Source organism: Neomonachus schauinslandi, chromosome 7, assembly GCF_002201575.2.
Source record: "Neomonachus schauinslandi chromosome 7, ASM220157v2, whole genome shotgun sequence".
Lineage (NCBI taxonomy): Eukaryota > Metazoa > Chordata > Mammalia > Carnivora > Phocidae > Neomonachus > Neomonachus schauinslandi.
The window spans coordinates 141,941,039-141,965,632 of NC_058409.1; the positions used below are offsets into that span (position 1 = coordinate 141,941,039).

The 24,594-nt window shown below is 38.4% G+C and overlaps 1 protein-coding gene across 1 annotated transcript in view; it reads left to right on the top strand.

The window, feature by feature from the left end:
• The window catches only part of CTNND2 (catenin delta 2), an 896,858-nt gene that overhangs the window by 482,862 nt on the left and 389,402 nt on the right, over nt 1–24,594 (top strand). Inside the window, exons 4-6 of the mRNA XM_044916688.1 lie at nt 5,855–5,889; nt 6,282–6,398; nt 22,422–22,594. Coding sequence (XP_044772623.1) covers nt 5,855–5,889; nt 6,282–6,398; nt 22,422–22,594 — 325 coding nt within the window. The remainder of the gene's footprint in view (nt 1–5,854; nt 5,890–6,281; nt 6,399–22,421; nt 22,595–24,594) is intronic.

The following is a 24,594-nucleotide window of genomic DNA, read 5'->3' on the forward strand; positions in this document are numbered from 1 at the left end:
CGCTAGTTTCTCTGGCTTCTGTTTTAGGTACATTGCTTAACTTGAAAGCAAACTAACAACACCAAAAAATCCTTCGTAGTTCCTTACCTTTATTTCATTTTGAATCATATTGTGAAGAATAATACACCACATGCTACAGTGTAGGAACTGATGCTCTGGGCATCAGAAAGCTGAAAAGGAAAATGAGAAAAGATATTTGTGCTGGTTCATGACAGACAGAGTTGCTCTGGTACTGCGTGGCTTTGTGTCTTTTCCTGACGTTAAGCAAACTCCCCGAACTTTCATATATTTATTTATTTATTTATTAGAAGTAGCCTGGAGGAGGATAAGGAGACTATCATGCTGGAAATAATAAGGGTGAAAATCACTGCTCAAGGATCTCCGAGGTTATTCGTCGGTATAAACTAGTTTTTCCCCAGCATCATGCCCGCAGAACTTGGAAGTTATTGGTGGCTCACTTGAAATGTTTAAGCTTATATCAAAGCAGCAAAAGTGATCATGTCACTTTTATCGCAGAAAATGGAGACAAAAGCAATTACAGCTCTAAATCCATTATTTCCCTCTATTATTTGGACTTACGTATTTCAGATTTTTTTTGCATTATTTGAATTCCAACTATGAGTGATTCTAACAGTGGTGGGGGTTTATGTGGAACTGAGTTACAAGGATTTACCTAAGCATTTAACTAAACATGTTTCTAAATGTAAGAATCATGATTTTTTTATTCCAAGTACCTAAGGCATTCCTAAATTAATGTTAACATTTTCCTTCATTTTTCATGAAGTAAAACATTAAGGATAAAAGAGAAATTCCCTTTTTACTCCTTCTCAGGCATTTCTCTCTTTCTTCCTCAGAGGCTACCACCATCATGAATTTTGGTGTAACTTTTAATCTATGTTTATATGATTTCCCTTGATAGGTAGGTAGGTAGGTAGATAGATAGATAGATAGATGTAAAACTAGTTTAAACTAAAAAGTAACCTTTGTGTGTATATACATGTGTGAATACATATGTGTACATATACATAATATTGTTTAGTCAGTGTTTTTAAAATTCACATAATTGGGATCAGGCAATACGTATGTGAAATTTGCATTTTCCACTCTATATTTTGCTTTTGAGAACTACCTATGTTGATACATTATGTATTTGGCTAATTTATTTTAACTGCTGAATAGTGTTGATCCCATATATATGTACGCAATCACATTATTATATTTGTCCATTCCCTATTACTGATCTCGTAGGTTGTTGCCACGGTCTTGCTACTGCTAACATGTGGGCATGAACAGTCTTGTCCAGGTGTCCCGAGCGTAGGTGTGCAGGTTTCCCTAGAAGCTCTGCCTACAAGCAAAATCACTGAGTGATTGGGCATCTGCATATAAAACGTTACCAAATTTTGCCTCATTGCTCACCCAAGTCTCTGCTTTACTCTTTCATGTACAATGTATGAGAGTTTCTTATTTCCCCACCTCCTCTCCAACACAAAATACTGTCAGACTTCCTAGTTGTTTGACAGCCTGTGGAATATAAAGAACTGCCTTGTGTTTAGTTTATATTCTTTCAATGGCTGATAGATTTGAGTATCTTTTAGTACGTTCAGTGACCATCCATTCTTGATTTTTTTTTTCTTCTGTGCATCAGCGATATATATATTCATTGACCTCTTTTCTATTTGACCTTTTAATCTTTATCTTAAAATGATTTGTAGGAGTTATTTTAATGTTCCAGAGGCTAACCCTTTTAAGTTATATGCCTTGCAAATATCTTCTCCCAGGACATGGCTTGTTTTTTCAACTTGGTTTATGGTTTTGTGTTTATGTTTTTGTTTTTATCACGTAGGAGTTTAATTTTTATGTCACCACATGTGTGGAATGCAGCCGCTAGAACCGGATACCCAGGGTCATAATCCTGCCTCCACTGTTTGCTGGAGGTGGGACCTCCAGCAAGTTCTTGAACATTTTACCTCAGTTTCATTATCTGTAAAATGGGAAAACAGTACCTATCTCAAAGCTGTTGTCATGAAAGTTAACTATAAATCAGTTAGAATATTGTCTGGTTTAAAGTGAGAACTATCTAAGTGTTACCTATTGGGATTTGTGCTTTTAAAAAATCAGTATTTTATTTATTTACTGAGAGAGAGAGCAAGTGAGAGAGCACGAGTGGGGGAGAGAGGCAGAGGGAGAGGGAGAAGCAGACTCCCTGTTGAGCGGGGAGCCCGAAGTGGGGCTCAGTCTCAGTACCCCAGGATTATGACCTGAGCTGAAGACAGATGTTTAACCAACTGAGCCACCCAGGTGCCCCAGGATTTGTGCTTTTAATATATTGTTTTAAAAACTGTTTCCTAGCACTACTGATTTATATACATATTTATCTATATGTTTAAAAGTTAAATGTTAGGTAGTCTTTGTTATTTTGCTCATAATAATTGGGCTCTGGAACTTGTACATAGTTATGTTTAAATACATACTGACTACTCTAAATTACATCTCTATTTTATTAAATTTAATTCTTTACAGATTACTTGTATTTCAAGAAACAGCATTTTGGTGGTAAAGCAAACTTTATTTTCTAAAATTTAACATGCATGGGAGTTACAACTGCTTCAGAAATAACTTTTATATTATACTAAGTTGAACGATATAATTGGGAGAAAGTTCACCATGAGTAATTCCTAAACAGCTGAAATAAGAATGTGTGGGATATAGGCATAATCTGTGTTTATTGGATGAATAAATAGTTTGTTTGCTTTTTTAAAAAAAGCATCTGCCCAAAAGCAGTTTTAAAAGAAGGAATCAAGTGTATAAGATATACAATTGCATAAAATCCCCTAACAGAGCAAGTAAAGTGTGCACTTAATGGAAATAAAATCTAAGCCAAGTTTCTCTTGGGACTTCTATTTTCTGTGATCAGTCATACTTTTAATGCATTTTAACTGTGCTAAAGGAATCAGGAAACCTTTTAAATGATTAATGCTCTTTATCTGTCCAAAAGGAAGGTTCCTCTGCTTTGAGAGGATTGTTCATCATATTCACTGAGAATGGTATTCTTTCAACTGCAATACAAAACGTCTCTTCTTGTTTCTGTTGCATCATAAGATCGAAACACTTTTGAAAGAGATGAGCAAAAAGTAAATATTATATAAAACTGGGAGGAGTAGCCATACACATAAAATCGCCCATTATTGTAGATGAGCAGATACATCTCACAGGGTGAGTAAAAGCTGTCACACCACCTTATTTGTGTGAGAGTGACCCCAGACATTTTCTCCCCACGCAACGCTGTGGAAATGGAAGGCAGAGAAGCAAGAAACACCTTACAACCTCAAATACTGACACATTTCTGTATTCCTCAGTGTGACATTTATTCTACAGAAACAAACCTCCCTCCAGCTCCAGTTTTCACACAACAGGGCTTTATTTCTCACTCATGCTGTGTCTTCTCGGGCCTGGCAGAAATCTTCCTCCCTCCTACTCAGGGACCCGTCGCAGGGGGGTTAGGACAGAAAGAGAGCGTGAGGATTGCATGCCTGCCCTTCCGTGCCTGGGGCAGGCAGTGGCACTTGTCACTTCCTGTCATAGGCTTTACATGGTCCCATCTGTGTGCACGGGGGTGTGAAGTGTGCTCTACAGTGTGCCTGTGAGGAGAGGAGTAGCGAGGGCCTCCATCGACTTCCTCTTACTGCTTCAGGTGGGAAGTCACTTGAGGGTGTTCCCCTCCATGACTTTTTTATTGTGAGCGAGGAATAGGAGCTGTGGAGTGGGACAGGTTAGTTTAAGTCGTTGTTGAGCTCCTTAGGATCTGTGTGGTCAAGATATTTAACACCTATAACCCTTTATTCGCCATCTATCAAAAGAGCATTGTGGTTGACAGGAATTAGCGGAGCCAAGGTATACAGTAAGTACTTAGAGAAGGGCTATACTGGCCAAAGGGATGTAGCAGCTGAGAGAGTTGTAAATCCTGGAGGGTGTAAGGAGAGCATTTGTACTGTATCAGAAAAATACTGTTATCAGTTTCCTGGGGCTGCCATAACAAATTACCACAGCTGAGTGGCTTAAAACAAAACAAAAAATGTAGTCTCTCACAGTGTTGGGAGTCCGGAGGTTCAAAATCAAGGTGTCAGCAGGGCTGTGTTCCCTATGAAGATTCGGGGGGAAGGGAGGGGATCATTTCTTATTTCTTCCAGGTTCTGATGGCTCTAGAAATTCTTTGATGGCTCCAGGCATTTCTTGGCTTATACATGCAGGACTCCAATTTCTGTTTCCACTTTCCTATAACCTTCTCTTCTCTGTCTTTCTCCATTTCTGTTTCTTAGAAGGACAGTTCAGATGATCTCATCTGAAGACCTTTAACTTAATTATATCTACAAAAATGTTTTTTCCAATAAGTAGCTGCACACAGTTTCTAGAGATTTAATGTGATCATATCTTTTGGGGGTGAGGGGCACCATTCAACCTACTATAAATATGAAAGCATTTTTTATTCCCATTTAAAATGCCACTTACTAACTGACCATGCATGCAATTCTTAAAATATTGACTTTAGGATTACATTTCTGTTTTAAGTGTGAAACTCTGTAGTTCTCTATTACCACTATATAGCACATACCTTTTTGATACAAGAAAAAGTTGCGTTGGATTGAATTTGTAAAGTTACCATTTCACGTATCAATTCTGTCTATAGTTTTCACCATTGTGAACACATTTCCCAGTTTGCTAAAGTGGATGGGTTGAGGAGCAAGATACCCTGTAAAAGTCACATGTCCCTTAAAGGACTATCCTTGTGTTCGTGTATATCAATCATAGCTTTTTTGAACACTGATTTATACCAGAATTCCCTTTTCCTTGTTCCTCTGTAAATGTATTCAGAAGCCATCTCTGAAGTACAGATTAAAGGTCTAAAATCCACTTGCTGTTGTGCAACTGATGAGCTATTCATAGAAGCTGCTTGATCAGAGTAGAGGCTTTAGTGAAATAAGTGTAGAAAATCATTCTTGAAATGATACCTGTCAGTAATTGGCATCTAGATTTCTTACCAATTATTGACATATAAAAAGGGGGCATGTAGAAAGTATTTGCATATATCATGAAAGAGTTATGCATGTTTAGAAATTTTAAATTTATTTATCTATTTAATAAATTGTTCAAAAGTTACCTATGTTGCCTTCATAGATGAAATCTGTGCAGTATCTTTGGCATATCCTGTATAAGGACTGCCCTTCCTACCTAGGTCATCTTATAAAATGTATTTGTAAAGGTAGAATTTGGGAACTGTATATCCAATTGGTGGTAAAGTGTTACAATTTTTAAATTATTTAATTTAAACTGGTAATCAACTGACAGGAACTGCTCATGTGATAATGTCTGGAAGAAGGTATAGATTTAGTGTATCTTCTTTATAATGAAAAAGGAGGTTACATCTTTCCCAGACGACCTGACAAAGTCTACATGAAACTAGTCAGCCTCATATTTTAAAATAACTAAAATTGGGTACACCTGCATCCATGTAGAAGCTGTTGTAAGGGATGAGTATAATAGGTTGGGCTTTGTAAAAAAACAAAACAAAACTATTCTCTGAAAATTACAGAAGAGTGTCCATTTATAACACACGAGTACCTGTGATTCAAAAGAGATATACATCAAATGGATTAAAGTTAAGATTGCATCAGAACAGAATCTCTTTTCTCAGTAAAAATAAATAAATTAAATAAATAAATAAATAAATAAATAAATAAAAATAAGACACAACATGGAGCCCATAGTGCGTTACTACTCTAACGCACCTCTGTGTCTTATAGTCTAGGGTCCTTGGTTTCAGTCAGTGCATGACACCTGTGTATTCTCTTTTTTATAGTTCAGCAGAAGAGCAGTTTCACTGGCAATCACAAGGTAAGGTACAACTTCTTGATGAAACTTACACTTATTTCTACATTGTGTCTTTATTGATTAATTTCTTTGTGAACTTTAAAAAAAACACCGATAAAAATGGACACGATAAGACCACAACACTAAAATTAAATGATGTTGTGATAGCTCATGATTTCTTGAGAGTTAAGTTCTCTCAATTCCCTAGAAACTTTTATGATTTTCATGGATACATGGAATTGGCTGGCCTTGGCTTTTGCTACTGGTTGACCAAGAATTACAATATGAAATCTAATGAGAACTTCATGGACTTAATGTCTTTGGTTAGGACACTTTTCATTATTAAAGAGTAGCCTAAAGCTTTAATAATAACAATATCATGTGTTTATTCATCACTTGAAAATATTGTATTTCAGATGGTCAAAAAGACATCGAAGACGAACTTACAACAGGTCTTGAGCTGGTGGACTCCTGTATTAGATCACTGCAGGAATCAGGAATACTTGACCCACAGGATTATTCAACAGGTGAAAGTAAGTCAAATGACAATTACGCTTGAAGACAATTAAAATATAAGAGTATTCTTTATTCTCATATAATTAACACAGTGAGTCATATCTAATAGGACCTCAGCCTGTGTTTATACTTGTTTTATCCATTTCACTCCACTCTCTTCTAGTTCCTTCCCACATTACCCCACCCCAACTCACGTGAGGTTAGATTACAGGCTCTCTTAAATCAGTAATTGGCATCTAGATTTCTTAACCAATTACTGACATAGTGGTGATTCTCACCAATTCTCTGATATCCTTTTTGGCATCTATCTAGACTATCACATTGAATGAACTCACCATGTATTTCTTTAATCAATACAGTGTCTGCTTTAAAATTAACTGTGAATGCATTACTTACACAGATCATTTTTGGTAGAGATCTTAAACCGTATGACAATTATATAACAAAATAGAAAAACTCAATATAATATATGCAGTACTAAATACTTAGTATTATGCTATAGTACTATGCAATAACCCCTTATATTTCTATATGTGGCCATCTTGCATTGCATATTAACCTTAGCAGAATATTTAAAAATTTCTTCATCTCCTCCTAATTACATATTTTTCAACCATAGTGGTTGAGGCTTAGGAATAAAAGTGCTATGAATTGAAATGAGCTTCACTTTAATAAATCATAAAATTCTCTTGACTTAGTTTAATAAGATAACACAAAAAGCCAAAAACTAAATCATTAAAACATATGTCACCCTGGCAATTTCTGCATCGGAAATCACTGGAGCATTTTATTTCTTCATTTAAAAATAAAAAATTTCCGGGCTCCTGGGTGGCTCAGTTGGTTGAGCGACTGCCTTCGGCTCAGGTCATGGTCCTGGAGTCCCAGGATCGAGTCCCGCATTGGGCTCCCTGCTCAGCGGGGAGTCTGCTTCTCCCTCTGACCCTCCCCCTCTCGTGTGCTCACTCTCTATCATTCTCTCTCAATAAATAAATAAAATAAAATAAAATAATTAAAATATATATATATATAAAATTTCCTTGAATACCCACCAAGGTTTGTTATTTAAAAGAAAGATACAAGAATAAGATAACATTCTGATCTTGAAACCAATAAATTTACACATTAGTTCACTTTCTCTACAATTTTTATAGTACCACTACTCTTAGGAAAGCATCATCACAAATATCTAGATGTATTTAAACCCATAGGCGTCCCCTCAATAAAACTCCTAAAATAAGATGCATGATTTGTAGCATCCTTGTCCTCTGTATTTTATATTTAAAAATGTAGAATTATTATCTCTCTCTCAGAGTCAATAAATGCATCTCCCTTATAGGGGTGGTTGCAGTTAGAATTATATTTAATTAATATTTGAGACACATGTACTTACTTTGTTCAAGTAAGGAAAGCAGAGATAAAATAGTGTGTCTTGAGAGAGGAGGTGATATTAGATCACATTTTTTCATATAATAATAGAGAAACATATTCTATTGTGAACTGGAGAGAGGATAACCTTCAATACCCAGAAGGTGCAGAAAAAAGAAGGAAAATGTAAAATAAGAGGCAAACCAGTTAATATAGAAGGGATGAATCAGGTATATCAACTTAACACACTACAGTTGAGCACACTGAATTCTTTGAAAAGAATAAAAATTCAAGTTTGTAATAAGCAAAGATAAAATAATTATGTGATGTTTATAAGGGACACACATTAATGAAATAAATGTTGAAGTTAAAGAGCAAAGTAGCAAGAGCAAATACAACAAACACAAACTGGGATCGGGAAGAATTTCTGAGATGAAGTGGAGTTTAACGCAGAAGCCCTAAGCAGGGTCAAAGAGGAGTTATCTAAGCGAAAATGTCTTGGCTTATAAAGATGCAATACACTCATACTAACGAAGTAAACATGATGCACCAAACAAAATAGTGTCTGGATATTAAAACAAAAATTATTAAGAATGAAAGGAGAAATTGATAAAATACTATTGCGAACATGCCAATAATGCACATGTCTCAGAATCAGACAGATTACTGGAAGAAAAAGATGCATAAGTTGGAATAAATAATTAACAAACCAATGTAATAAATGTATCTAGAAAGTTAAATCCACTGAATTATAATATATATTTGTTATATATGTCCAGGGAATATTTATTTTTTTTTTTAAAGATTTTATTTATTTATTTGACAGAGAGAGACACAGCGAGAGAGGGAACACAAGCAGGGGGAGTGGGAGAGGGAGAAGCAGACTCCCCGCAGAGCAGGGAGCCCGATGCAGGACTCGATCCCAGGACCCTGGGATCATGACCTGAGCTGAAGGCAGTCGCTTAACCAACTGAGCCACCCAGGCGCCCTGTCCAGGGAATATTTATAAACCTTGATCAGCTGTGGGGCAGTAAAGAGAACCCCAAAAATTGAAAAGTGTAGAAAGGTCACATTCTTTAATAATAATCCAGTAAAATTAAAGGTAAATAAAATGATAAAATATATTCACATTAAAATTAAGAAACATGCATTTAGATCTACTGAATCAAAATAGCAATAAAACAGAAAATTACATACTATTTAAAAAGCAAATAATGTAGCAATATTTTATAATGAAAACATAAGGGTATGGGGAAAAAACTACTTTCAGAATAAATCTTAACTTTATTATTAAAAACAAAGACAAGGTAAAGGAATGTTGTACTCATTTTGGGGAAACTTTAAAAGGGCTGAATTAAACCAAAAGAAACTAGGAAGATGGGACTAATAAAAGTAATGTGGAGATAAAATAATAGAAAACAAAAGAGTAGAAGAGATAAATAAAGTGATAGAAGGAATAAATCTATGAACTTTTAAATAACTTTAAATCAACTAATAATCCTCAGCTTTCCTAATTGAGACACTGTGCTACACGTGAGAGAAATGGAATGAATTTTTAGTGTTCACTTCTGTTTTCCTGTAATACATGTTCAAAATTTACCTACAAAAGACGTAGCTTTGTTACAGGAACATTAAATACTCCAGTAGGGTTTTTTTTTTTTGGAATGTATTTGGCAACTGCTGAATTTTTGTCTTTCAGAAAGATTAGTTACTTCATGTTTTTATGTACTGGATTATCTTTTTGAAGACTCATAGGATTTTAGTTGATTGTTTTTCCTGCATGCCCCTGCCTTCTTGTTTGAGATAGGAAAAGTAACAAAGCAAAACAAACAGGTGATAAAATCACCACCCACACGTTTTATGCCAAAGGATCTAAACCACAGTGAAATGCGGAATATTGTTATTCTTACATTTATTCTTAACATTTTCAGAGTCACTTTGAGACTGAACTAATTAAGTAAATTTTAGGAAATTAGTTTAAAAATACTGAGTAGGTAACTATCACTTTAGGGATCAATGATGAGTAATTTTAATTGTTGAGAAGGTCATAAAATAGAAGTCTCAATTGCTTTTGTATTTGTATCAGGGTCCAGCTGGCAAATAGATTCTACTCAATAGAGTTATACTGAAGAGAAGTTAATTCCGGGACTATTTACAAAGGAGAGGGCAAGATTAAAGGAATGCAATGTCTGGGGAGGTACTTGGGTAGCAGCAACAGAGGGAAGCCCTTACCACCATCGGTCCTGAAGGAAAAGTCCAAGGAATAGTACCGGCAGAGTCAAGAGGCATGGCAGGAGCAGAAGAATAAACATCCTAACCTCTCTCCTCCTGCCTTCTGATGCCCTCGTGCCTCCTATTGACCGAATCCGATCATAAGCCAAAGAGCAAGGGACAGTCTACTTGGAGAAAAGGGCAGAGAACGACTATGCAGAGCAAAGCAAATAAGCAGCAAGACATCCCATTAAGTAGTAGAACAGCATACCATGTTTATGTTCTTGTTGGATAAACTTAACACATAGATAGGTAGTGACTTTTTTGACACATCTCATATAATGAGTGCAAGCCCATCAGATTCGGAGTCCCTTGTTTTGGTGATTACTTGATGGGTTCCTTACTGGAACCGACATGAAATAGCTAAAGTTAAATTGGACCTGACACACTGCCCTTGAGAGCCAGTCTCTTAGTCCTCACTCAAAACAACATTAAATACAATCTAAAACCAGCTTGAAAGAGCACTAGAATGACAACCAGTCTCAGCCCCCAAGCACACAGTGTTTAATTTGCTGTGTTTAAAAGCTTTTGTTATTTTTCTTTCCACCGTCTGATTAAAATAAATTTGAATCTTAGTAAATCCATCCTCTTGACCCCAAGGCAAGCAGTAACTGCTCTGCTATATTAACTGTAGTGTCATGTACCTATCAGTATTTTCTAACACTTGGCATTTTTTAAGAAGTGCTATCCTAAACAGTATGTAAATCATGTGTACAACCTTTGCCATCCTGCCACCATTTCGTGACTGCCGGCTGTGTAATTTCAATTCTAACAAATATGTGTCGCAGAGTCACTGGGAGAATTGTTATTGCTTTGCTGGGGAAAAAAACAAGTTACTGATAGAAGCTTGGGGCCATTATGTTCTCACATAATGTACAGCTTGACCTGAACTGCCATGGACTAAGTACCTTATTTAATCCATGCATCTTTGGAGATAGAAACTCAGAGATAAGGGTGATTATGTCTTACCCAAAAACTAACAAAAATATATGCCAGTCGAAATCAGAAATCGAATAGAGAACTTGGGAGAAAATGACTTACATGTTAATAGACAATGTTAATTTGCTTAAATATTGTATTTTGAAATAGTAATTATTTCTATCTGTAGCATATTGATAAATTGAAATTCCACCATGTTCTAGAAAATCCCAGCATTCAGGAGGAAAAGAAAACTTAGGAGCTTATATATTCTGAATGTTATGATACAGAAAAGAATGCTATTCTGAGTTTTCAAATCAGAACATATTAAAAAAATCAAGAATCAATCTTGTGGGTTACTATTCTCAGCAGATAGAATCCAAAGAGAATAATCATATGTAGTTGGACAGAGGTGAATATATTATTTACTGTTGATTTACAATCTGTCATTTTTATTTAATTGCTGTGCTTATACTTAATTGTTATGTAGTGAGAAAATCGTTGAGGGATGAAGTTATTAGGATATTGTAAAATATAACTCCCTATATTTTTATGCAGTAATAATAGTAAAGGTGAGAGACATCCTTATGAAGTGAATACTTTCATAATTCCTAGTAAGCATGGCACCAAAGGATGCCAAAGTGGTTTGGGAGTATAAGGACTTTATAATAATTAAAATAATCAAAATGATAAGTATATTGATCATGTGGCTCGCAATATTGATATGCTCAGGGAAAGAGAACTGGTTTATCTTATTTTCTGTTATGGTGGAAACCAGTCCTTAGTTAGACCCAACATAGACCCTCTGGGTAGGGGTACAAGGTAGCCCATCCCGCCCTTGGAGTCAGAAGACCTGGATTTAAGTCCTGATGCTCACCCCATTCTACCAGTGGTTAAGGACTGTCACCTAGACTCTGGAGACCCCAGGTCTTTTCCTGGGAATGCACTTATTCAAGTTAGTTGAGTTCATCCTTGGATTGCTCATTTCCTGTGAAATCACTTCATCATATGCCTTTGGATTTTGAAATGCAAATGAGACAATCTCCTTTCCAGAAGTTTGTCATGGTTCCAAGTCTAAAGTTGTCTTTAGATACTATATGCATCCATTTGTTTCCTTTCAAAATTCACTCACACTCACTTCCTCCACTGCCTTTGGTGTTGTAGGGCCAATAGGGAGTTAAGAGTAGCAGAAATGGAAGATACGAGCAAAAGTCAAGGGAAAACACCCAGGTGGCACACAGGACATAGTAATATCCACCTAGAAGCTGTAATTGAATTGCCCTTCCAGATGCTGCCTCTACCTGGTTTTCAACTAATGTTCAATTTCTTTTTCTTTGATTTCCTTCTATCACGTAGATGTTTAAAAGGCATATCTTTTCCAAAGAAGCAAATATAGGAAGTGAAGGGATTGACAAAGGCATAAAGTACCAAGTGTTCCTTCTCCATCCCTGAAGCAAGAGAGAACATAATGCGAATTTCTCATTAAAAACATCATTCTCAGGGCGCCTGGGTGGCTGTCGGTTAAATGTCCAACTCTTGATTTCAATTCAAGTCTTGATCTCAGGGCTGTGAGTTCAAGCTCTGCTTTGGGCTCTGTGCTGTGCACGGAGCTTACTTAAAATAAAATTTAAAAAAAAAATCATCTCCACCTGTGTTAGTAGGGTGTCCTGGGATCAAGCACAAAGTTTAAAGCCTGATGGAATTTTTAATAAAAAAAAACAATTGAGTTTTGAAATTGTCAAGGCACCACAGGTGCCCAGAACACAAATATGAGGATCAAACAAAAGCTGTTGAAAGTGAAGAAAGGATCAGAACTCAACGAGTGTGAGAAAAAGTAGAGAGTCTGAAAGCTCCCATGAGAAAGTCAGAGCAAGCACAATTTTCCTCAGGGGACAGTGGAAGAAAGGGTATCCTGGTGATACCTTGTGGAGACATCTTGTGGGATTCCCCCAGAACTTAAAACATTAAAACTGCCCAGGATCAAACAAGTCACTTCAACAGCAACTAATATAGTCTCTTCATCGTTCGCTGGGTTTTTACTGAAGCCCTACAGACACAGGTGGGTGTTATAGTCATTCATTTTTAAATGTATAGATTAAATGCTTATTAAAAGCAGCACAGAGAGTCTCTGCCCTTGTGGCATTTCCACACTAGTCAGAGAAGGCTGAAAGCAAGCAATCTGAATACTACAAGGTCAAGTACATATTGTTATAAGCAATGACAAAGTCAGCAAGAGGTGGAGTTAGAATAGGGTTCTCAATATGTACTTGGAAATCCTGGGGGATCCTGAGGCCCTTTCGGGGGACCTGAAAAGGCATGAATTTTCACAATGATCCTACAAAGTTACTTGCCTTTCAATGCTCATTCTCACACCTGAGGGTGAGAGAGTCTCAGGAGCAGAGTTAGCAGAGCTTTCCAGAAGCTGCATGTTGCGCGGTGGCCTCATTGCCATTTGGTTTTAAACATTTTTTTCATTTTTAAAGCAGTAAATAGCATTCTGTAGCACCCATATAAATAAAAGCTCTTTGTGGTCCTCAGTGATTTTAAGAGCATGAAAGTGCTATGAGAACTCTAGTTTTGAGACAATAATCAAAGGGTCCAGGAAGACCTCTGTTTGAGAAGATAATTGGATCAGGGACCTGAACAAAATGCGCAGGCAAGCCACGCAGATTTCTAAGGAAAAGTCCGTGATTTGTGGCAAATGAAATGCTGGTTCTTTAAGTGAGTATATTCCACAAATCAATTACAGTGTTTTCAGGGTTTAGCTTTTAAATTTTGTTTTCTTCTGAACTGATTTTTTTTCTGTCTTTTCACAATTATTGACAATAAGAAATATGAATCTATTATCTTTAGACAATTAATTTATGAAGAAATACGAATAATGCCTTTCCTTTCTGTGCTACATTAATTTTTTAAATGGTAAATAATCTGAAAATAAAACTTTACAAGGAAATAGTTGGAAATTGTAATGAGCTATAAAAAATACTGTTCTGTGATTATAACATCATGTAAAATCCCATGCATAATAATATTCTTGAGCTAAAGTCATACATATGGGCACCTGGGTGGCTCAGATGGTTAAGCTTCTGCCTTTGGCTCAGGTCATGATCCCAGGGTCCTGGGATCGAGTCCCGCATTGGGCTCCCAGCTGAGCCTGCTTCTCCCTCTGCCTCTCTCTCTCTCTGTCTCTCATGAATAAATAAATAAAATCTTTAAAAAAATGGTTAAAATAAAGTTATACATTTGAAGTTCATTTCGTGATAAATGTCATTTTGTTCATTTCCCTCTATTGTACACAGCTGTAAAGAAACTAAGTGAGTTATTGCATAGTGTGAATGCGGTAACGACCTTCTATTTATCCATATACAATAGTCAGACTTGAAAAAAACCTACTAATTAAGTCAATAGCATTGGTTGAATCTAAAGCAGCTTAAAAACTAAGTGAGTACTTATCTAATCCTGGGACCACTAGAGTTTTAATTTTCACATAAGGCATTACACATTGAAAGCAGGTGACCAGACAAAATTGATATTCTGCAGACAGACTTAGAAATGAAGTATAGAAACACACCTGCCCATATAATAGCCACATTACTCGGAGCTGCCTCGCATAACAAGCCTCGTGAGCTTTTTCCCTTGGTTAATTTTAGGAATGGTGTTTGGACTTAACTACTATTTTCAGTGAAATTCCTCAGTGAAACTCCTACTTATGAGCTGTTAAAGTTACTAATGAAGACAATAGCCAGTTTAACACCACTAGCCACCTCTTATTCCAAGTAAGTTTAAACTGATGAATTTATCCAGAAGCCGTAAAGAAGAAATGGCCACTATAAATGAAAGTGATTAGTAAGTAGTTCAATTTAAACGAAAGTCAAGGGGCGCCTGGGTGGCTCAGTCACTTAAGTGACTGACTCTTGGTTTCGGCTCAGGTCCTGATCTCATGGGTTGTGAGATGGAGCCCCACGTTGGGCTCCATGCACAGCGGGAAGTCTGCCTGAAGATTCTGTCCCTCTGCCCGTCCCCCCACTCGCTCTCTCTCTCTCTCAAATAAATGAATAAATATTTTTTAAAATAAATAAACAAAAGTCAATATTTTTACTTGCAGTTAGATATGACTAAAGTGCTTTGAGCTTATTAAAGTCAATTTGGTAATCTGACAGCTTTTCTCATTGACAACTATTCTCATTGATTTTGTGATCTTTAACAGCCCACTTGTATATGTAATTTCCACCAACTACTTCTTTTATTCTAATGCAATATTTTCTATAAAAAAAAAAGATTTTCTGTTTATTTGATGTTGCTCTAAAAATTTACTCTCATTTAAAGCACAATAATGCTTAACCTTCAAATCTTTTTTTTTTTTTTCTTTTTGGGATAGAGCGAGCACATAATGGTGGGTGGGGAGAGGCAGAAGGGGAGGGAGAGAATCCCACGTGGGCCCCCTTCCCAGTGTGGAGCCTGACACAGGGCTGGATCTTATGACCCTGAGATTATGACCTGAGCTGAAATCAAGAGTCAGATACTTTAACTGACTGAGCCACCCAGGCACCCCAACCTTCAAATCATTCTTTTAAAAAAAATGATTTTATTTATCTATTTGTCAGAGAGAGCACAAGCAGGGGGAGCAGCAGAGGGAGAGGGAGAAGCAGGCTCCCCACTGAGCAGGGACCCCAACATGGGGCTCGATCCCAGGACCCTGGGATCATGACCTGAGCCGAAGGCAGCCACTTAACCAACTGAGCCAACCAGGCGTCCCAACCTTCAAATTATTCTTAACCTTCCACAGAGACTGGTTAGCAAGAGCATGGAAATGAATGCAGATTCTGTCAGTTATAAATGTATGTGAATCTTGCTGGCATTATTTTTCATGGTCTGCATAAAGATAAGTTTCTATATCATTTTGACAGAATCAATTTAACCTAAGAGTAAGTGTTTCTAAGTTTCCTGACAAATGTACATCTAAACAAAGCTGCCAGTCCAGGGTCCAGTCCTGAAAATGTCCCTCGGTTGGTATGTTTATTATTCCTTTGACAATCCTGAATTAACAGCCTCAACAAACCATTCATGGGGTCCCTGTTTGAGGCATTGCCTAATTCTAATAGTTTATCTTAGTGCCTTCTTGTTAGTAGCACTTTTTTCTTTAATGGTAAAAATGATCCTTTGGAATTAAATCGATAACTTAATTACCCCTTAGAATCCCTGTCTTATTCTTGCGGTTTCAGCTCCCACTATTGGTGACCCTGGCAGCTACATCTCTGTCCTAAAATTTCACTTACATACAATCAAACTTTGATCTCGGAAATTACATAAGACCTAGGAAGATTAAGTTCGTCAGGTGATGTTTGAGCCAGCATTAAAATCAAGCCCTTTCTAACTACGTAAATCCCCACCATCTCCTCCAACTCTGTAATGTAAAAAGGAAGCCCATCTTTCCTCAAAACATCAAGGCTGCAATACACACCAACTTTTCTTCTTTGGAATGCCACATCATTGGGAGTTTCTGTTTTCCCACGCTCATCTGTGAATATTTGTTGGCTTCTAGGACAGGTGCTCGACTGAAGCGGACCAGAGTTCGCAAGTCCCAGTAAATCACCTTAACCCTTGTAGAAAGAGAAGGCATGTGCCTGATGATGACAACGGGGTCCTGTGTGTGGGGTTTTCTGGAGGAACCTCCCAAGCTCCCGCTGCAGTGCTCCCAATCAGCCGAACTACGGAGTCATTTGGACCCTCTTTCACTCCTGCCCACTTAGTCACTAAGTCCCCGTGAGCTTTTCTTTTAAAATGTCTCTTAACTGTGCACCTTTCTGCCCCTTCCTAAGGTAGCCACCAGTTAGTATTTCCTCCATGACCGTGGGTTTCCTTTCTTTGCACTGCAGGAAATCCCTGGTCCTAGTCTCTCCAGTATCTGAATAGAGCCCTGCTGCCTTCATTGTAAATGTTCAGAATTCTGCTTCCATCCTATTATCCTGTGTAATACTGTACAGATCTCTGTTAAGTCATTCAGATTCCTCAGAGTCTGGTCTGTTCAGAGGGTTAAAGCAGCATGGTGGGGGCAAGGTGAATTTTCTTTGAGCTATCAGGCATCAGGGCAGGCTGCCCGGAGGAGGTGACATTTAAACGGCTCTTTAAGACTAAGTTTTGAGGTTGACAGAGAAAGGAATTTCAGGCTGAAGGGACAAAGAGAACTTTTGCTTTCTCATCTCTTGGCTCTGACAACTAGGTTTTGTTCGGTTTTGTTTTTAATTTTAAGTAGGCCATTTTAATGATCTATGCCTCAAATGTCTCATTTGTAAAATGAAAGCTCACGAGGTGTTGAGGGAAAACGTTAAGTGATATATGGCACAGTACTGTAATAAGGTTTTCAGGACAAACAAATCCCAATCAAGGGTTTATTATGATCAGACCATGAGGCTACGTAATTAGATAATTAGATACTAATACTAAAAACTGACATTTGTAAAGCAGTTTATATTTTTCCAAGCAGTTTCACATCCATTATCTCATTAGGTGCTCAAATTTGCCCAGATTAAAATTTGTAGAGGCAGAATGATGGAGTGTGGTTAAGAACACATGCTCTGAAGCCAGAACCCTCACTTGCATGCAGCACACTGTGTGGTGCGACCCTCAGTCCCGTTGACATAAAGGGGGATGGTCGCACCTTCTTCAGTGGGTCCTTGTGAAGATGCAGTGAGCTAACGGATATCAGCTGCTCTGGATGGTCCCTGGAACTTAGCAAGTACTCAGTAAAGGTCAGCTGGTATTACCGGCCCTTCACCATCCTCATCATGTCCCTTTCGTAAACATTGAAGTCTACTAAGTGTTCTGGTCCTGGATTCCTTTCCCCCCAGCCATTGGCATGCTTGTGGCCTACATAATGACTTAGCAATGCCACATGGTAGGCCTCTGGCCTTTCTGCATTATTGCAAAGTATGTAGTTGAATGAAGGTTCACTGTTTTCTGGGACCAATATTTAGCTAAAGCAGGCAAGAATTAGCAACTCCAGAAGAAGTCTCTTTAAACCTGTGCAAACAGAATAAGAGTGTATAATCATGAAAGCTCTAGAATTTCTAGCTCAGTTAAGAAGAAACAGACGATATATTATAGTGTATACGTTAATACGATCTGTGAGTCTGAATTTTTATGTAGAAAATTAGCCTTTCAAGCTTTCTACCTGCTGAGGCTGATCTCTGTCCCACTGATGGCAGACAGCAAGCTTCCCCGGCCAAAACCCGGAGCCTGTAAGGAGAGGTTCATTGGAGAAGCCCGAGACATAAAGATTTCTCCTACAAACAAGTTATCTTCTCTTTAGGGGAGACTTTTTCAACCTTAAAATACCGGTCTGTGTATAGGACTTAATGCTGCTTGGATGGCAAACGGCAGCTACTCCTGGATTTGGGGATAGAAGATGAGGATCTGAGTCTCATCTTCACTTTTTCCAAGTGTATGACACTGGCTGACCGACCACTCAGCCTCTCCACACTTCTGTTTGCATTTCTGAGAAATCATGAAAAAGACTCCAGGATAATTTTTTTTGCAGGTTGCTATGTGGTCTCTAGTCAACTGATGAATTAGCAGACACACTGAGATATTATTGAGATACTGACACTACACTCAAAATACATGGCTTCAGTATCTTTCTAGGATCCATGGCAGGTTTTATGCCCCTCAGCAATGTTGTTCCCTTAGACTTTCTCCCCTCTGTCTAGCTGGGACTATTGCGTCTTGATCCTAGATCATACACTCTTACTCTGTTTGCACAAGGAATCCTATTGAGCAGACCCCTGGGCTCAGCTTTGAGGACCATCCCATGATGGGGAAGGTCCATGATGGACCAGAATGGACAGAGAGATCAGTCAGCATAGAGATCTGGAAGCATACACACACCAGAGGGTAACTGTTGCTTTCTGTGACCTAATAGGACATGGTGATCCACTGTTGCTCATAGTTCAGGTTTCCTCTGGAACAATTAATTACACTAAAGGCAACATTCCGTTTCCCTGGGTGGAATTTTAAAGCCCAGTCTCTTCTCTCCTCAACTTAAGAAACCCTCTTCCACCATCCTCATCCCGCAGCAGATACGCTTCATATCCTCACGACTGTGGTCTAATATTACCTCTAGCCCAAGCCTCTAGCCAAGACTTGATGGAAAGTCAAAAGTTCTGGAGGAAAAAAGTCATAATTTAAAGCCCAAGACTGTAAACGCTTTCGAAACCTCTGGAAAATTTGTATTTTCTACCTCAATGCACAATAATGTTAATAAAGGTAATCAAGAGTTAGTTATATGTAAATTTTACTTCCATTATAAAGTAATTAAGGATTATCCTATAATTTTAACCTTTTCATATTCTCATATAGCTTTGTTCTCTAAAATTGGAATGAATAAATGCTATTCATTTGAAACCTAGTGAGCAATGGAAATTATTCTAAAAGGCATGCAGTGTTTTGGCTATTATCCTGACTGTTTTGCCCTTGCCAGGTGATATGTCAGTGCTGTAATATTATGATACATTGCTCATTGTTGCAATTACCTTTGTCAGACTGCATCTAGGTTTCATGCTTGAAATGTGTGAACAAAATAATGGGATAGAGAATCTTGGTTTGTTTTTGTTGAGTATTGATCAGATACATGACTGATTCTATAAAAGATGAGCAGATCTGATTATTTATGATGTATATTTCAGGAGCACATAAATCACATTTTTAATTGAAATCCCTTTGAAAAAGGACTTTAAATTGCTACCATAAGACCCTGCATGGAAAGCATTTGTAGGTTTCTGGTGATAATTCTATGAATCTATTCGGAATTTACAAAATTGTAGGACTTGCTAACTACAGAGGCAAGTAAGTTCCTCAGAGCAGAGTGATGCAGTCTTCTTAAAAGGCAAATAACCAGGACACATAGTTCTCTTGCTTTATAGATTATGTCCAACTATTGGGGTGCCTGGGTGGCTCAGTTTGTTAAGTGTCTGCCTTCAGCTCAGGTCATGATCCCAGGGTCTTGGGATGGAGTCCTGCATCAGGCTCCCTGCTCAGCGGGGAGTCGCTTTTCCCTCTCCCTTTGCCCCTCCCCCCCCCCCCCCCCCGCTCATGCTCTCTTGCTCTCTCTTTCTTGCTCTCTCTCTCAAAAAAGATGTCCAACTATTTACAAGAAATTGAAGATTTTACTTTATTTCATTTTACTGACATTTCCAAAAGTCTGTGCACTGTTGTATCTGTTTCAACTTTCAGTACCCTGGAGATGTGCTATCATGGGGGGAGGGGGCATGGCCAAGGAAAGCCATCACCTCAGGGTAGAAAGAAATAGCCAAATTTCCCTCAGGGGGAAGCTGCCCATTGTCAGGTAGAGTGGGGACCACTGACTTTAAAAGGCCTTTGGTCTTTCAGCAGAGCTCACTCTCCTCCACTGAGCTGTGATCTTCAGTAGGGTAGTGTTCCAGGGGAAAGCCTTTGGCCACAGTTTGTTACTGGTCCCCCAGTACCTCTCTCTTCTTCCTCCTCCTTGCAGTTAATCACTGTCTGCCCCTGCCCCCATCACCCCAGCTCCTCTTCCTCCCACAGGCTCTCCTATATCTCAGCCTGCCCCTCTCCTAGGCATCGTGACTCTGTCTGTCTCTGTGCCTCGAAGTTTCCCCAGCAACAGTGGGGACAATATGTTCCTGGCATCCACAATGAAACTTTGCACTCCGCATAGAGACATCGTATTTCTGGTGATTAGGCCTATAATACCATCAGTATGGATTAAACGATTTTTTGCAGGCTATTGCAGACTTCACCATCTGGTATATACTGTTTGCTTGGGACTCTATTTTCTAAATTACAAGAAGAAGGATTACAATTGTACTTTTGTTATGCCCTTCATGATGAAATTGGGACTGGATGGGAACATTTTTATATCCTTGCTTGACTTTTTTCCAGATTTCAAAATACCCAGTCTTACCTGTATTAGTTAACTGGCTTATTATTCAACATCCAGTGGTGAGAATGTATGTTTGCATTGTTCAGAAGCCTCACCGGGGAATTAGAGGGAAGGTGGGGGAAGTTCTTAAATGACAAACGTTACAGGAACTGATGCTTTTTTAAGGAAGACACGTTATTTTTATTTTATTTTATTTTATTTTTTAAAAGATTTTATTTATTTATTTGAGAGAGAGAATGAGATAGAGAGAGCATGAGAGGGGGGAGGGTCAGAGGGAGAAGCAGACTCCCTGCCGAGCAGGGAGCCCGATGTGGGACTCGATCCAGGGACTCCAGGATCATGACCTGAGCCGAAGGCAGTCGCTTAACCAACTGAGCCACCCAGGCGCCCAAGACACATTATTTTTATACAAAAAAGAAAAGGCCTATTGCATGTCAAATCTGTGGTCTCATTTGAAAGAAAGCCATGTTATAGTCCTGAAAAGAAAGAAGTAAGGAACTTGAAATTTGCCCACATTTATTAGAAATGATACTGTGGTCTAAAACAGCCAACGAGGGAGATTAAGGACCGGGTAATGATTATACCATAGTCTATGTGTATATAATTTTGCTCTTTCAAAAAAAGAAGTGACTTTGCACTACGGTTAAGAGAGCATGAGAAAGCTTGGGTTGCCAAGTCCTTCCCACCCGACTCCCTCTGCTCACCCCAGACCCCGCTCAAGCTGCACAATGGGAAATAACAAGTGCATGCACTCTTCCTACTTCTCTGAACTCCCAAAGTGAGTAGGAAATGTGATTAAAGAAATTTGCTTAAATAGACAACAGGCAAACTCTTGCGAGGATCCCATCTAAACAGAATGGAAGAAAATAAAGCACAGTCTCTTATACAAAATATAATTAAATAATAAGGCCCGGCACTGATTCTCATTTCTCCATCACTTGTAATATCAGTCACATTAGCAGCACCAATTTTAACACTGTATCCTCTCATTGTTCACCTACTGTGATGGCAGAGATAACCAGCAGTCGGATATCAAGTGAGATCAGGGTGAATTCTACATTGTTTGAAGACCTATTAATATTTTAAACATTGTCTACTCTTCAGACATTGAGGTATTACATCACTATACAATACAATTTGCCACTGATGGGAAGGTTTCGAGTGTTTTAGCATCTTGATAATTAAGTAGGCGATATAATTATATTAACACAATTAACATGAACCAAGATAGACTTTTAAATTATTTCAAATGTTTCTGATATTGTGTAATCCAAAAATAACTGCTGGATTAACTAATTTGTCTCAAAAGAAATGTCTCTATGTAGGTCAGGATGAGATCATTTGAAAAAAACTACTCTTTTTGGAAACTTTTAAACCCCCAAAAAAAAAAAAAAAATCTCATTTAAGAGCCGGAGTCAAATTATATGGTCATTTTAGTTCTCAGAATTCAAAGCATAGATGGCTGGAATCGTGTGCGTGTGATAATTCTAGGCTACTCTCAATAAATAATACATGTCATTTCTGCTTCAGTGGGGCTGTCACTTACTGCTCTAAATGACTTTCAATGCAGGGCCCAGCCTGCTCTCCCAGAGTGCACTTCAGCTCAATTCCAAACCTGAAGGGTCCTTCCAGTATCCGGCCAGCTACCATAGCAACCAGACCCTGGCCCTGAGTGAGACAGCCCCTTCGCAGCTCCCCGCCCGAGGCACGCAAGCCCGAGGTGCGGGCCAGACCTTCAGCCAGGTACGTGTGGGGATGGGCGCCTCTGCTGTGTTGGTCCCTGGGCTCCGAGGGAACAGGTGGGGAGTAGGGCTGTGAGCCGCCTGTGGTGTTCCCTCCTGCCTTTCTTAGGCATGCCCCATAACTTAGGAGAGATGCCTCCAGGGCTGTGAGGGAAGGACATGAATAATAAAATATGATTATCGAGTAACACTGAATTGTAGATCTTTGCTTGAGGAGTGTCTGTGAATCACTCGGGCTGTATCCGCTTTGTACGTGCTGGTCTCCGTGAATGTGTGTCTAGTTACTATTCTTTGTCTCTATGGGACATAAATATGACATGCGTTCTGAGTTTGTGAGGGCACCTGGGACAAATTTTTTTCTCCTAAAAAAAAAAAATAAAAAGCATGAAGTTATTCTTTGGGCTTCCTCATATCAAGGAACGTAGCATTAATGCATAATCGAGTACACAGAACTCTTCCGAAGATAACTGAGTTTAGAAGTAGTTACTCTTTGTCAAGTGTGATTTTGAAATGTGCCTGTAATTCTTTAAAGCGTGCACTTAGCCCTGTGGTTTCAGAGCACAGATTTATCAGGTGCCGTTAAGATCAGCTCTTGGTAAATGAAGTAGCTACTAACCTGAATTCTTTCTTTCAAGAAAGATGTAAATGTGGTTTACATGCTAATTTGGGGGTGCAGGCTATATTGGATCGACCCACCAGAATTAACATGTTGATTGGAGGGCTATCTTGTTTTTTTAAGCTGGTTTAAATTTACTTTAATCTCTGTGTTTTTGCTCCTGGAATGAAGAACCTACAACCCTGAAAGTATCCCTATCAGCTGATGGGCTTAACTTCATGCTTTCTGCATTAATGCATAGTACCTCTGCCAGGAACCCTTCCCCAGCCACTCTACCCATCCTGGGCTCCTTTAACAATCAGACCTGTCCATCGCTATCACCAGTTTATTGTTACAATGCATCCAAGAATCTTTCCAACGAAATTAAAATCTGTTTGAGGGCAGGACTGTTTTTTAGCCTCTATCAGCAGCCCCTAGCAATCCCCACGGCCCCCAAGAAATGTCTGCAGACAGGAGGCAAGGTGAGCTGGAATGGCATAGCACAGTCACCATGAGATGCTTATTTTTGGTGACATGGACACAAGTGAAGCATAAACTGAAAGGTATCAGTGCATTTCAATTATTAAATTATTGCCTCAGCAATGTACTAAAAATATGAGTACCTTCTTCAAGCAACACTCTTGTCCATCTGTGGCGTTGTGACTTTTATCTTCTTGTGATGCCAAGCTATAGGATATGTGAATAAGAGGGAGTGGTAAATAAAACATTCCACAGAGAACAATGGCTTGTTCCCCTGTTGTGGTCCAGTGTGGACCCTGGTTCAGTGCATCTGTTTGGATGGGGAATGGAGGTGTGTGGGGCTTGAGAGGGATGGTCCCTGAAGTCACTGAGGGCAGGTCACATACACAGAGGCGATCCCTGGAACTCAGTACTGTTTCCCAGATCCAGGATCACTGTTCTATAAAAGCACTGGTCTGTCTTACCTCCCTTAAAGAAATGTGAAGGGATCTGTGAGGGAATATCTAAAACTGGTTTTTAATTTATTAGAAAAAAAATTGTATGTACAAATATACATGCATTTATCATAAACACAAAATAGTCTTTATTGCTTCATGACAGAAGAACATTATATGATGTTTGAAATATTGGGTGTTATTAGCATAGGAAATATCGTTAGATTTTTTTAAATTTCATTTTATTTTATTAAAAGATGAAATGGAAGTGATACGATTTTATTCTGTAGGTTTAGATTTTTTTTCTCTCTCAAAAGCATCCTATTCTTGAAAGGAAATATTTTTCTTCTTCTCATCTATACTGACTCTCTTTGACCATGATACACTGATTGTGGTAGAATACACATGATTTTGAATTCTTTGGAAGCACACAAGTGGATTAGAGCCCTTCTTGTATCCTTTTATCTGGCTATACATCTAGATCCAAGAGGC